General features: G+C 37.6%; 1 protein-coding gene across 22 annotated transcripts in view; it reads left to right on the plus strand.

Annotated features, from left to right (window-relative positions):
- The window catches only part of Ttll5 (tubulin tyrosine ligase like 5), a 260,216-nt gene that overhangs the window by 12,787 nt on the left and 231,807 nt on the right, over nt 1-15,622 (plus strand). For 19 of the 22 annotated variants that reach the window (XR_005729960.2, XM_040276119.2, XM_040276121.2 and 16 more), the window contains exons 3-4: nt 6,117-6,199; nt 7,449-7,555. The exons of 1 other annotated variant lie outside the window; for it this stretch is intronic. Coding sequence is in view for 20 of the 21 variants with exons in the window: in XM_040276119.2 (XP_040132053.1) it covers nt 6,117-6,199; nt 7,449-7,555 (190 nt within the window). In the remaining variant the exon portion in view is untranslated. Of the gene's footprint in view, nt 1-2,972; nt 3,034-3,409; nt 3,434-6,116; nt 6,200-7,448; nt 7,556-15,622 lie in introns of those variants that run through there. 2 more of the 22 variants (XM_040276127.2, XM_078050570.1) reach the window with 2 other exon arrangements.

Genomic DNA, 15,622 nt, shown 5'->3' on the forward strand with positions numbered 1-15,622 from the left:
CTAACTAGCACTGGACACAGAGGGCTATTGATGTAGAACATGTCTCATTCCATCCTTTCTTCTTGCACTCTCCTTTTGGAATATGTTCATCTTCTCTGAGCTGGATTATGATTAGGTGTTAGGGGTTGATTAGGTGGTTGGTTACTGCATAGTGCTTACTGTGAGAATCAGGTCTGCCACTGAGTATGGTGGAGATGCAATTTTCTTCTATATTGGGATAAATAGGTGAAAGAATATTAATGGCTTTTAACTTTTTATTTGCTACATAATACTATGCATGACACTATATGTCAATAGCTATTTTATATATAAAATAATTTTACTATGTAGCAATAATGTTCTGAAACTTTACATTTATCTTATGAAATAAATAGTATCAATTCCTTTTTACAGGGGAGGAAATTAAATGTACAAAAATTAAGTAACTTGTGGAATATTACAGGCAGGAAGTTGTAGAACCAGGATTTGAACCCTGTCACTTTGGCTATAGAAACATACACTTTCTCTTGTTATTCCCACTTCTCTCCCAGTCCTCAGGTAGCCACCTTTTTTTCCCTACACCCTTAGCTTTCCCACAGCCAGGCACTGAGGCAGAGGCTGCAGAACACACATAGACTCAGGGTACTTCTAGCTTCCAGCAGGAATTGCATAGTTGATGATGCTTTGGCTTTTGCATGTGCCAAAATGGAGATGTTAGTAATCACCATTTTAATGAAAAGATCCAATTTTCTTTCATTCTTCTAAACATTTTATTTAGAAAAATTGCAAATCTTCAGACAAGCAGGTTCACCAATTATGAACAGTTTACCATGCTAGCAAAATGAACCATTTGAGCTGGCCACAGTGGTGCACGCCTGTAATCCCAGTGGCTCTGGAGGCTGAGGCTGGAGGATCTCAGGTTCAAAGCCAGCCTCAGCCATTTAGCGAAGCCTTGTGCAACTTAGTGAGATCCTGTCTCTAAAATAAAATACGAAAAAGGGCTGGGGATGTGCCTCAATGGTTAAGAGCACTGGGGTACCAAAACAAAAGAAAGTTTGAGAATTAGTTCAGCTACTCCCGGGCCTTATATGTTCCTCAGTAGGTATCTCCTGAGAACAAGGACATCTCCTTAGAACAAGAGTAATCTGTCCTTGGTAAACTACCATTCTTTAAACTACAGTCCTTGTGCACATTCACATTGCTTCAATTTTGTCCTTTGTAGCCTTTTTTTCTGTCTAGGATCTAATCAGAGATTACATTTAATTGTCTTTTTTTTGTGGTCCACTTTAATCTACAGCCATTTTCCAGACCTTTTCTGTATGAGTTTCATGAAATTGACCTTTTAAAATATTCCTGGCTAGGTATTTTATAGATAAATCTTTAAGTTGGATTGTTATCCTTTTCTGACTGTTGCCATATGTTTAAGTTCAGATTTTTAAAAAATATTTTTAATTTTTTTTTTAGTTTTAGGTGGACACAATATCTTTATTTTTATGTGGTGCTGAGAATCGAATCCAGTGCCTCATGCATGCCAGCGAGTGCATTACTACTTGAGCCACATCCCCAGCCCCTAGGTTCAGATTTTTAAACATACTTAGGAATATTACTTAGTGAAGTTGTGTCCTTCTCAGTGTGTCACTGTTAGAAGCAGGTGATGTTATTCTTTTGCATCATTGGTGAAGGCAGATTTGAGTCTTTGGTTAAGATAGTGTTTTCAGATTGCTTTGTCATAAAGGTGTGTTGTCTGTTACAGGCATCCTCTGAGTGATATTTTCAGATGTGTGTGTCTTCAATTCCCCAATAGTCTCTCACCTATTGGAATCCATCGATTCTTGTTTGAATCTTTTAGGGGTTTTGTCAAGTGGTGATTTTCCATTTTGATCTTTCTTTCTCAATTTATTAGCTTGATTTTTGGTGAATAAGAGCTTTCCCTTTTGGGGTTGGCAGAATAATAGTCCTTCAAAGATGTCCACCTCCTAATTCCTAGAATCTGTGAATATGATAACTTTATTTGGCACAGGGCAATTGAGGTTGTAGAAGGAATTAAGATTCTTAATCAGATGATCCTAAAATAAGGAGATTATTCAAGAGGGCCCTATGTAATCTCAAGAGTTCTTTAAAGTGGAAGAGAGAAGCCAGAGAGTCAGAGAGAAGTGATGTGAGAAGGATTAGTCCTGCCATTTCTGTATTTGAAGATGCAGAAAGAGAGCCTAGAAATGAAATTATCTAGGGAAGATCTGTGCAGTACTTTCTTGTCTAATGGAGTGAATCCATGCACAGGGGACCTGTAAGCTTGTTTAGAATGTTATAACAGCTTGGACTGAAAGATGAGATGAAAGAATGGTTAAGGATGAAGTGAAAGAAGGCTGTTGGGCCACCACATTCTATAGGCAAGAAGCCAGATGACAAAATTATTTAGCTGCAAAAATGTGCTAACTTTTATGGAAAAGGAAAGATAAATCCAAGGATGGAGCCTTAACTTCAGAGGATAGACCTGTGAATCATGAGCATTATTCTGAGGTCTTCGAATCTAATGATGCTTCCCTCGCTTGATTTTTAAATTATTGAGAACTGTGACTCCTTTTTTTTCCATTCACTTTTCTGCCCCTCCCCTTGGTGTTTTTGTGGTACTGGGAATTGAACCTAGGGGTGCTATGTTCCCAGCCCTTTTTATTTTTATTTATTGTTTTTAATTTTTTTTGTTGTTGTTCAGATACTAGGGATTAAACCTAGGGATTCCTTACCAGTGAGTTACCTTCCCCCAGTCCTTTTTATTTTTTATTTTGAGATAGGGTCTCATTGTGTTGTCCAGGCTGACCTTGAACTTGGGAAACTCCTGCCTTAGCCTGTGTAATAGCCAAGATTATAGATGTGCACCATTGTGCTCAGTAATTTCCTCCTGTTTTGAACAAGAATATCTATAGCTGGTTTTCTGTGCTGTACTTCCATTGTATTTGGGTGCAAATAACTTGTTCCTATTTTTCAGGTCCGCAGATGGAGAGCAATTCTGCCCCAGGTTGAATGATACCCAGAGTCCCAGCTTTACTTATTTAGGTGATGAAATTTGGAAATTTTGAGGCAATAAATTTAGATGAGATTTTAAACTTTGAGTTGATAGGGATGTTAGGATAGAGTGAATGTCTTTTGCATGTGGAAAGGTGTGAATCTTTTGGGGGCCAGAGGTAGACCCTGGATTCTCCCCCACTCAATATATCCATGTCCTAATCTCTGAAACCTGTCAACTATTACCTTATATGGCAAAGGAGAATTAAAGTTGCTAACCATATGACCTTAAGATAAGGAGATTATCCTGAATTGTCTAAGTAGGCCCAACACAATGATAAGTGTTCTTCACCAGGGAAGAAAGAAGTAGAAGAGGTGATTGATGCGACATGAGAAAGACCAAACCTGAAATTGTTGCCTTGAAAGTGGAAGAGGAGACCATAAGCCACAAGTGAGGGAATAGGGTGGCCACTAGAAGCTGGAAAAGGGAGGGAAACAAATGGTGCCCCGAGCCTGCAGGAGGGAACATAGATGTCTGTTTCTTTAGTGTGAGCCTGGGAAAATCTGTGTTAGACTTTTGACCTCCAGGGCTATGAAATGATGCATTTCTGTTTAAACTGCCAAGTGTGGCAATTTGTTATAGCAGCAAAAGAAAGCCATTGTGCCTTCTCACTTTCTTATCTGTGTCGATTCATGGATTCTTTTTTTATAAGTGTGTATAACCTAACTCTTTTTTTGTGTTGCTGTGACCAAAATACCTGACAAGAACAACTTGGAGGGAAAGTTGTTTGGGACTTATGGTTTTAGAGGTCTTAGTGCATAGATGGTGGATTCCATTGCTTTGGGCCTAAGATGAGGCATCACATCATAGGGGAAGGGCCCAGTGGAAGAAAACTATGCAGCTCATGGTGAAGTCAGGAGAGAGGTGGGAAGGAGCCACAGGGAAGATGAAGCTTTCTAGGACATGCCCCCAGTGACCAGTTCCCACAGCCACACTCCACCTGCCTACAGTTCCATCCAGCCAGTCCATTTAAACTAGGATGGACTGAAGAGGTTACAGCTCTCAAAATCCAAACATTTCACCTCTTAACATTCCTACATTAACTGGCACTTTGCCAGGGGGTGGGGGTTCACCTCACATCCAAATTGTATAACTTTCTATAACTTTTCAATTTTATGTTCAAATTGTCTCAAATTTGGTCATTGGGTGCCCTTTGAAGCTCTTATGGCATGTTCCCAATCAGTTTTTGAGCATTTCTCTCGTTTTTGAAAAGTAAGCTGTTGCAGGCTCATCTTGTGCTTTCCTTCCCCAACTTGGAATCAGAACATGTTTTGGTGAGCTGTGCCCTGTCCTGCTCTTGGATCCTGTTCTGTGCTGAAGTAAACGCAAATCACTGCACTCTTTCTTATGCCATGCTGTAAAGACAACATGAACAGTAACGGATCACCGCGAAGTCTGTGACTGTGCTTTGAAAATTTGCTACAAGAAGTGCGGGGTGTCTGTGTGTTCATGCCTGTCTTTCTGTATCTGCTTGGCATGGAGCTCCTATCAGGGCTGGGCAAGGAGCTGTGAGGTTTTATGAGGATTTTCACCTAAATTTAAAAAAAGAAATGGTCATCTTTGACTATAGAGGTTGAATATTATTCTAGAATCTGTGTCTGTACCATACGCATTCCAAAATTGTTCAGTATGAATTCCTCTTAAAATATTGTCCTGTAGGATTCTTAGCTAACTTTCCCAGCTTGTTGTTGCACATAGAAAGAGATTGAATTTACTGTTAGTCTTTGAGGATATATCAAAACCCCGTGTGATCATAGGTTTTCCTTCCAGACAGGGCTTATAAGCACAGATGCTTGCAGGGATCTAGCAAGAAGTGTGCATGAGTGAAGCAGGCAGGGTACTGTGCTGACCTGGGTAGTGTGGGCCGGTCCTGAAAGGGCAGCTGTGCCACCAGTTTCTAATATGCTGGAAATCAGCTTTATTAGACTCAGGGCTATCTAGAGCAGGGTTCTAAGTCTTTTGGGTACAGTGGAACCCTCTTGGCAGTCTGGAGACACCTAAGGGGCTCTTCTCAGGATAATGTTTTTATTTGTTTAAACTGTTTTGCAGAACTGGGGATTGGATCTAGGCACTTGAGAATGTTACCCAAACATTCTACCACTGAGCTAAACCCCCCAGCCCTAGGATAATGTTTGCTTTCTGTTTCTTTTTTCATGGTTCAGTAGGTTTTTATTGTGCAGTTTATATACATAGTTAATACTCTTATAACTATAGCTCAGGGGTAACAACAGTGAATAAGCCATAGTTTCTTCCATTAAGTAGATTACAGTCACACATTGACTTTATGTGGTGATTGGGATTCTTTTTTTTTTTAAATTCTTATTAGTTATACATGACAGTAGAATATATTTTGACATATAGAACAGATGAATGGATAAAGAAAATCTGGTACATATATACGAGTACTTACTACTCAGTAAAAAGTATTTACTACTCACTCATAAAGAGAAGTGAAAGTAAATGGATGGAACTGGAGACTATCTTGATAAGTGAAATAAGCCAATCCCCAAAAACCAAAGGATAATGTTGTTAAGTTGATTAAAAAAGTATAAGTAATTCAAAAGAAATCAATTGTGTTGAAATATAGTAATGAAAATATTTTAAAACATTGTGGTATGTATGCTTTTTTTAAAATCAGTGCATTGAATAACACATCTAGTTGGAATTAACTTGGGTAATTGATAAATACTGTGATGAGAATGAGTGATATTTTGAGCTAACTGTAACAACTGTGAAGCAGTTTTAGAATGCCTGACATCTGTTGGTTGTAGGCTCACAGATGCTGTCAGTACTATGTGCTTTGCTGTCCATTTTCCTCATTGAAGGCATTGCTAAATTTCAACCAGAAACTGGCAAAAATAAAGATGGATATTTCACCTCTTATCCAATTAGTGAACCCCAAAGAGTCTCAGGGTAAGGACCTTTGATCCCAGATACTTTCAACTTTGAGAAGTACTTTGAAGAGTAGGAGTATATTGTTAATGAGTATATTTAAGCAAGCCGTCATGTTACAGTTCATTTTATTTTTACAGTTGATATTCAGTTTTCTGAATTTGATTCTGTTTTTCTTTAGAACGCTATCATTTGTCTTATAAGATTGTGCGAACAGACAGTCGCTTGGTACGCAGCATTCTGACAGCCCATGGATTTCATGAAGTAAGCTCAATTTTACTATCTCACTTGGTCTGCTTAAAAGCTGAAAATCCTAGCCATCTAACCATATCATTTACCAGAGCTAGCTCTGAAAAGTACTTGGTTCTCATGCTTAGTGATGATGGCAGAATTGGATTGAATTGCTGAGTGGTTTTATCAGGTTCTTCTTATAATACATGGAAAGCATTTTCACAGGATTTTTTTTTTTTTTTTAATGTTCTTAGGCTTCAACTGGAGGCAGAGCTGCCCATAAAGGAATTGTCTGTTACCCAGTTAAGGTTCTTTGATTGTAAGCAATAGAAACAAACTCAGTTTAACCAAAAGGGATTTATAGGAAAGGTATGCAGAGGGTGGCTGGTGGAATCAGGAAAAGCCCAAAGTCAAGTCTTTGGAAAGAGGGAGACCAGGACAGCCTTGGAGATCTAGGGTCAGAAATCTCTAGTTCCTCAAGGAATGGCCATAGAAGTTAACTGGATTTCAGTCTAGCTTGGTTCACAAATCCACTAACTTGGGGAGAGGGTTTGTCGGGGATTGGCAGGTCCTTTGAAACATAAGTCGTTCCTCCAAAGAAACATGGGAAATTGGGATGTTGTTATCAAAAAGGATAGGTAAAAATGCTCAAGAGACTTCCACTCTAGATACTTTGAGAATAATGATGGAAGTCTGATTGCTAGCTCTTTATAGAATAAGGAGATAACTCAGATTGAGATCTCTCCTTATTCTATAAAGAGGAGATATTTGGGGGACATTGTCATATCCATTTATATTCTGTATTGTTGCTCTTTTATCACCAGTGTTATCATGGTCCTATTACATAATAGGTATGGAGTTCTTAATTATTTAATGAAGGGTCATAGGAATTTTAATGAATGAATGAATGGTCTAAGTTGGTTGACTATTGTAAGGTTTTAGTTCTAATCAGCATCTATCTGTAATGGCATAAGGAAAGTCTGAGGAAGGAGTTTTGGGGTTGGGCCCTGATCTCAGACTTTGATATGCCAGAGGATATGAGATAGTATCAAGCTCTATACAGGAGGTTAATTTATTCTATTTTGTGCATCTAGGATTTCCCCAATTTTCTCATTCTTTAAACATGATTATCTTGTGTTTTGTGACAATCTTTTCTTACAATGCTCACATACTAATTGGGTTACCTTGTGAATTCTCTTTAGTTAAAAATCAATATGACTTTCCTACTATTGCTTTTCCTGGGAAGGATTTTTTTTCTTTCCATGTTTCTGTCTGCCTGCAGGTTCACCCAAGCAGCACTGACTATAACTTGATGTGGACAGGATCCCACCTGAAGCCCTTCTTACTTCGCACCCTCTCTGAAGCACAAAAGGTTAATCACTTTCCCAGGTAATGCTCCTGTAGCTGCTTTGTTGCATTTAGAGGTAGTTGACATTGGAACACATGGCTGGCAAAGATAATTACATTCTTTAAAAAAAAAAAGAAAGAAAGAAAGAAAGAAACTGGCCAGGCGTGCCTGTAATTCCAGTGACTTGGGAGGCTGAAGCAGGAGGATCACAAGTTTGAGTCCAGCCCCAGCCAACTTAGTAAGGCCCTAAGTAACTTTGTGAGATCCTGTCTCAAAAAATAAAAAGAGCCAGGGATGTAGCTCATTGGTGGCAAAGCATTCCTGAGTTCAACCCCCAGTATCAAAAAAAAAAAAAAAAAAAAGAAAGGAAATCTGGTCTAGGACATCAGTCCCTGGGCAGGTACAGACACTTTTTAAGGACTGTAGAGGCATAGGTGGTTTTAAAAGAGAAAGCTGCTTCTTTTTTCTTTTTTTTGTGGATAGCCTGTGATTTATTTTATAAACTTAACATCACGGTAGTGAGTTTCTGGTGGAGTAAGGCTGTTCACATGGCATTCAGGAGGCAGAGAGAGAGAGAGAGAGCACTGAGAGAGAGAGTGAGAGTGCACAAATTGTGCTGCTGCGGCTGCTGCTTCTTCTTCTTCATCTTTATTTATTTATTTATTTTTATTTGGGGCTGAGGATTGAACCCAGTGCCTCACACATGCTAGGCAAGTTCTCTGCCACTGAGCTACAACTGCAGTCCCCAAATTGAGCTTTTAAAAGCACCTGTGGTGGGTGTGTTCTCCTTTCTTATCTCCTCTTCCCCTTTTATAAAAGAATGGCTCATCTGGTATCTTACTATGATGCATTGTCCATAGGTGTAAAAATGTCCAGGGTTCCAAACAAAGGTACAAAATATTGTTAGAATTAATGTCTAATTCTAACAATAGCATAACACATTCTTCTTCCATGATGTGGTTTCCATTTCTTTGCTTTTAACAGAATTAAAGATGCCATAATTTAGTTGTCAATAAGTTATAATGGCAGATTTTTTTGTGATTTTTTTTGACATATAATTAAGAAGAAATTCAAATAATTGCGTTGTTTTGCTATAGAAAGCTCTTTCCGGTTGTGTTTATTAAGGCAGCCTCCAGAGACATGCCTTGTGGATAGAAGCACAGGCTCTGTAGCCAGCTATCTGGGTTCAGATTCCAGATCTGCCAAGTGACCTTAGGCAAGTGGTCTCTCTGCACATCAGTTTCCTCACTGGTAAAAAGCAGGTGCTAATGGCAGGCAAATACGTACGATTGTGAGGATTTAATATATCAAGATGTGAAGTGTTTACGGTGGTGCCTGCCACCTAGTGTGCACCCTGTGTGTTAGCTGTATTTATGTGAACAGTTTATTAATGTGCATCTCTGAGAAAGGACAAGAAAGTTAATGCTGCAACCCTACCTTATTCTAGCAGCATTTATGGAGAGATATGTGGCCTGATAGAGAGGGTAGCCAGTCTCCCTGATCTAATGGAGAGATGCAGATCTAATGAAAGTTTTTATTTGGTCAGTGGTTACATTTTATTTTATCTCCAGGGCTTGTACGCCAAATAAAACCAGTTTTGTTTTCAGTTCTCTCATGTGCATGTGCTTTTGTCCTCATTTTCATAATACGAAGCTGTTTCTTGGTTTTTCAGTTCTTTTATTGTGCATGCAATGTGTGTAAATATTGGCCTGTACTCTCTCTTGTCAGATGGTTTCTTCATAGTCTTGGATAATTGTATGTCTTCATAGTAAGTTCCATTTTTATTTATGTCTGAACTTCATTGGCAGAAAATAATTTAAACCTTAAATTTTCTTCCTTGGTGCCTGGATTTGGTTTTCTAAATGTGTGACTGCATGCTTGAAGTAGAGCAGATGCATCTGTTTAAAAAAGGTCTTTAAACAATCTTTAAAATAGCCCATGCTACAGTCTGCATTCCTAATTCATATTAGTAGTATATTAATTATTTTAATAGTTTTTGATTATTCCTGTACTTGTGTACAAATTTCATCTCAATTTGGACTCAGTAATATAAATTCCAACATATATTTTCCTTAACTGCTCTTTGAATGCTTTATACTTGGAAGTTTGGCAACATTTATAATTCATTTTCTAGTTTCAGTAATTTTGTGACTTCTGCTATATCCTTCCTGTTTTAATACAAATTCTTGTAACTCACATGCAAGAGAAATTCAAGCACTTTATTAGCAGTATTAAATATTGTGTACTTTCTTAATAAAACTTTTCAACTTTAATCTTAGACTTACAGAAAAGTTGGAATTATATTATAAAGAGTTGCTATATTTTTTTTAACTTAATTTCCTGTGATAATAGCTGGCCTAAGAATAGTATAATTATCAAAACTAAGAAATTAACAGTAATATAATACTATTGACTGAAGGGAAAGCGAGGAATGAGAGATAGGTAAGCAAGAAATGAAAGACAGAGACCATTCAGAGATACATACATGAGTTTGTCAGAGCGGATAAATAAAGGCCATCTCTCTACAGGAGAGAGAGGCAAAACAGGCTTGAGTTCTGGGACTTTTATGGGGGATGCTCAGGAATCAGAGCTGGGCAGGGCTGGTCCTAATACAGTTGGTTAAGGTTGGGTTGGTGTGAGAGAGTGGTGATCCTTTCTTAGAACCACTCAAGGGCGGGAAATTGAACTTTCTCCGTAAAGTGATGGCTGTCACTTAATAAGATGGCTAAGCAAGGACCTTATATTGACTGTACTACAAATGTTATTATTTTACCAGTTTTTCTACTGTTTTTCTGTTGAAGGATCTCACGTTAGCATACAGTCATCATGTATCCTTGACTTCCTCCCCATCTATGACAGTTCCTAAATGTTTCATTGTTTTGCACAAATTTCTATTTTATATCTTGGGGATGGTACCCAAGTTTAAACACAGAATTTATTTGTTTCATAAATAAACATACATAGCCCAAAAGTAATTTTATACAATATTTTGAATCATTTTGAGTAATGATGTAACTGGTCTGGGGATGTAACTCAGTAATAGAGCACTTGCCTAGCATGTGCAAGGCCTGGGGTTTAATCTCCAGCACCCTAAGTAATAACAACAACAACAACGCTAACAATAAACTTTGTGTATGAGCCAGTTTTATGGTATAGAATTTTCCACTTGGGTACTAGGTTGGTATTCAAATAATTTCAGATTTTGGAGCATTTGGATTTTAGATTAAGGATGGTCAACCTGTAATATACTTAATTAAAAATTTTTAATATTTAGGGTGTTTTGAGGTATTACTTGCAATGATAATCATATACATACACATGCTTGCACACACACAGACACACACACATATTTACTGATCCTAAAGAAAGAACTTGGAGTCAAGGGAGAGATTCTGGACATTTTATTGCTGATGTGTTCCTCCTTGGAGACAGGCTGGGCTAAGACAGCCCCGTGGTGCCTGTAAGCAGGGGGAATCCATAAGATGGGTGCAGGTGGAGTTCCTCAGATGTTTTATGAGCACATTCTTCTGCTTTACAACCAAGGTCACTCTGCTTTGATCCCCACCTAAAGGTTGGAGATAAGTGAAGTGGCCAGTCCTCTTCCACTTTCCATTCCCTTCATTATCACATTCTTTTAGGGTTCTTATCTCACTGCAAGCTTTTCTAGGCACTGATTAGTGTTTAACTAGAGAAAGCCTTATGATCAAAGGAGATTTTAATTTCAAAATGTATACATTTGCTGGAGAGAAAGTATGGTATAATGTAAAGACAAGCATTAAATATGTTCTGTTAGGAGAATTGAGTGGAAGACTGGATGCTGCCTAGGTAGAGAGAAGGAGGCTTCTGGTGACTGGATATGTTCCCTACTCAGTGTGAGTGGTAGCTACATAGGTGTTTTTTCTACTTTGTTAAAATTTGTCATGCCACACCTGTAATTTGTGTCCTTTTCTGTATATTAGCTTCAGGAAAAAGTGTATTTTAAAAAGTAAAAATTACTGACCAACTTCACTGAGCTTTTTTTTTTAATAGCATTTTAAAATTGTTATGGGAGGTATTGAATCTTTATTTTATTTAGATTTCCTGAATACACTTAAAAGTGTTGTGCTAATAGTTTTACTTTAAAATTATTTACAATTCATCAGTTTCTTGGGAACAGTTTAAAATTTGTGATGAAGAATCCTAGAGGCTGATGTTGCTGAAAGCTTGGTCCTTGTCTCCAATGCCAATCCAATAAAGAGGACATGGTTTTAAGAAAAAGGAAAAAGAAGGTTTATTGCTTTGCTAGCAAATGAGAAATAAACACAGAGGACATCTGTCTCAAAGGTGGTGATTCTTCCCATCAGTAGGAACTGAGGTTTTTTAAAGAGGTGATTCAGAGAAAATAATATTAGGGAGGAGAGATCGGGAAGGAGAAGATCAGGGAAAAGAAGTTTGGAGAGGAGAAGGTCAGGGAAAAGAAAATCTGGGAGGAGAAGATCAGGAAGCAGAAGGTTAGGGAAAAGAAGATCAGGGAGGAGAAGGTGGGGGTGGGCGGGAAAGGAAAAAAAAACATGTAAGTTTCAAAGTCGCAAGGGATATAGTCAAAGCATCGAGTGAACCCGTTACACTGATTTAAACATGAGAGGATATGATACATGGTTTCCTAACTATGGAGGAGGTACCAAGCAGAGCATCTGAACACCACTAATATTGGGCATTTGTAGGAGAATAAGTTTTTTTTTTTGTTTGTTTTTGTTTTTCCCCTTACCCTCTGGCTCTTTGTTTCTAATTTTTTAATGATAAGAATTACCTGGAGTACTTTAAAAAAAAATTTCAAAACTATTTTTATTCTTTTTAGGTATACATGACAGTAAAGTCTATTTTGACATATTTATACAAACATGAAGTATATTCTAATTAGGATCCCAGTGTTGTGGATGTATGCAATGTTGAAATTCACTGTGGTGTATTCAATATGTACATAGGGAATTTATGTCTGATTCATTACACTGTCTTGGGGTATGTTTTAGAATGATACATTCTCAGATCACTCTATAGATCATGGAAATCATCATCTTCAGAGAAGTTGTGTATCTAAGAATCATCTTCTAGATACTTTACAACCCTAGAAAATTGCCACCAACAAATCTATATCTTCTAAAAAGCAATATGTTTGTTTATTTCAGAGAAGTTTGGAAACTATTATTGTAGACTAAACCAGTGGTGTAGTGTGGGGGCCTCAGAATCACCTGGAGGATTTGTTTAAAGTGCAGAATCCTGGGCTCCATTCCAATATTTTGAGGCAGGGTCTAGGGCATAGATTTTTAAGGAGTTCTCTCAGTTATTCTTTTATACACTGAAATTTGAGTGCCTGTTCTCCAGATTTCCAAAGAAGACATGGGTAAGGAAAAAAGTATTTGTGATACCTAGGTTTGACTAAGCAGTCTTTGAAATCACAGTGAGAAATTTTGAACTCAGAAATAGATGGGGTAAACTTTTATGGTTATGACAAAGGTTCCTACATGGTTTTACAGTTGGGGAGGCTGGGGATGTGGCTCGGTAGTAGAGCACTTGTCTAGTGTGCATGAGGTCTGGTTTTGATCCCCAGCACTGTGGGGTGGTGGGGTGGTGGTGGAAACCACTCTAAAGTAGACTTCTGAGTTGAGGCTAATGCCTTTTTTGAAGTACCCAAAAGTATACCCTCGATATATTTACCCCAATCAAATCTTTGCTTTTTAAAACTACTTTTACACCTTCTATATTCATCTCTCGATGATGTACTTCTCAGTGGGGCTCTTCACTTAGGACTTTACTGTACCAAAGATTGTTGTAGTGCAAAATTAAAGTCCTTCTTGGGCCTTATGTAGGAGGGACATATCAAACCCTTGGTATTGGCTGTGATATGAGTTCCATATAGTTATATAACAAGTAAATATGGATTAAGTAACCAAGTTTTATATTCTTATTTCCTGTTTTTTTTCAAATATGTTCAACTTTTTTTTCTAAGAATAAATTAATGAAACTTCTTAGAAATTAGTATTTCAGTATTTGAATTTTCTCAGTTTGCATCTTCATTTGCAATTCAGAGTTTTTTTGGTCAGGGCATATTGCTTAAGTTACATCTATAGATACCACTGGCATAAAAATTTCCAGAATGCTTTAATTTTGCAAATTGTTAGTTGGTATGTTAGTTTTTCCTCAGTATCTGAATAAACCATATTTTTGTGCTGTTAGGGAATTGAGATTGAATTAAACAAAACAGCATTTCTAAAATATTTCATAATGATTTGTAGAAGTGGATAGGCATAGATTTTTGTTAATAAAACTAGACTTACTTTAACAAATTTGTTTTTTATAACATGAGATTTTGAGTATATTTTTCAAGAGTCAAAAATGCAGTCTTTTGTGTTTGTTTTTGAAATCTGTTTTAGAATAGATTTTTATACTCATAAATCAATTTTCAAAAAAGCTCATTTGAAATAAGGATCATAGACCTAAATACAAAACATAAATTTGCTGGGTATAGTGTTATTCAGCACCTGTAATCCCAGTGACTTCGAAGGCTGAGGCAGGAAGATTGCAATTTAGAGGTCAGCCTCAGCAACTCAGAGAGACCGTGTCTCAAAATTAAAAATAAAAAAGACTGGGGATGGGGCTGGGGTTGTGGCTCAGTGGTAGAGTGCTTGCCTTGCACATGTGAGGCACTGGGTTCAATCCTCAGGACCACATAAAAATAAATAAGCAAATAAAGATATTGGGCCCATGTATAACTAAAAAATATTAACAACAAAAAGAGACTGGGGATGTGGTTCAGCAGTAAAGCACTTCTAGGTTCAATGCCAGTACTCCTACTCCAAGCACTTTTTAAAATATAAACAAAAGTGTAGAGAGAAAATCTTTATGACTGGGTTATGCAAAGATACAATAATAGAACTTAGAAGAAAAGAAAAGTTAGCACTTAGAATAAAAAATGGATAAATTGGACTTCATCAAAATTAAAAATCTGCATTTTGAAAAAACTCTTAAAATGGAAAAACACGCCATGGGTTGGAGAACATCTTTGTAAAACACGTCTGATAAAGAATATGAATCCAAATATATAATGAATTCTTAAAACTCAGTAATAAAAACCAGGCATGGTGGCTCACACCTGTAATCTTAGAGACTCGGGAAGCTGAGGCAAGAGAATCAAATCACTCAATCTGTTTTTCAAAATAGGCAAAAGCTTGGAATGGATACTTAAAAGAAGATACATGTACCTTGTTAGTTCAGTCATTAGAATACAAATTAAAACCATATGAAGTACCAATATATACCCATTAGAATGGCTAAAAAGCAAAACAGGCGGCTGGGGCTGGGCCTCCGAGGTAGAGCACTTGCTCAGCATGTGTGAGGCACTGGGTTCAATTCTTAGCACCACATACAAATAAATGAATAAAATAAAGGACCATCAACATCTAAAAAGAAAAAAAAGTTAAAAAACAAAACAAAATTCCCTAAAACCACAAAACCAAATGCTGGGCAGAATGCATTGCAACTGGAACACTAACATGTCACTAGTGGGAATGCAAAATGGTACAACTACTTTGGATAACGAAGATTTTGAAATATATTTGATCTAAGTCTTTATTTCTTAATGTACAATTCCTAAAATACTTCTTATATGCTAAAGAATTGAATGGTGACTGGCAGTCCCTAGTAGCTTCAGGATGGGGACTGGTCATAGGAAGCCCAAGGCATGGTTAGAGAGTTGGGAAAGAGAGTTGGGAATTTTAGCCGGGTGCAGTGGCTGAAGAGGCTGAGGCAGGAGGATCAAAAGTTCAAAGCCAGCCTCAGCAAAAGAGAGGCGCTAAGCAACTCAGTGAGAACCTGAAAGAAACCTCTAAAGAAATACAAAATTGGGCTGGGGATGTGGCTCAGTGGTTGAGTGTCTCTGAGTTCAATACCTGGTAACCGCCTCACTCCCACCCCCCAAAAAAAGAGAGAGTTGGCAGTTTCAGACTGCTCCTCAATTTCCAGGAAGGAGCAAAGGGCTGAAGGTTAAGTTGATCACCAATGATTTGATCAGTAATGGCTTTCTAATAAAACTTCCAGTAAAGTCCCAAAGCCTGGGTTTGGAGAGCTTCCAG

This window comes from Ictidomys tridecemlineatus, chromosome 5 (assembly GCF_052094955.1).
Source record: "Ictidomys tridecemlineatus isolate mIctTri1 chromosome 5, mIctTri1.hap1, whole genome shotgun sequence".
NCBI lineage: Eukaryota > Metazoa > Chordata > Mammalia > Rodentia > Sciuridae > Ictidomys > Ictidomys tridecemlineatus.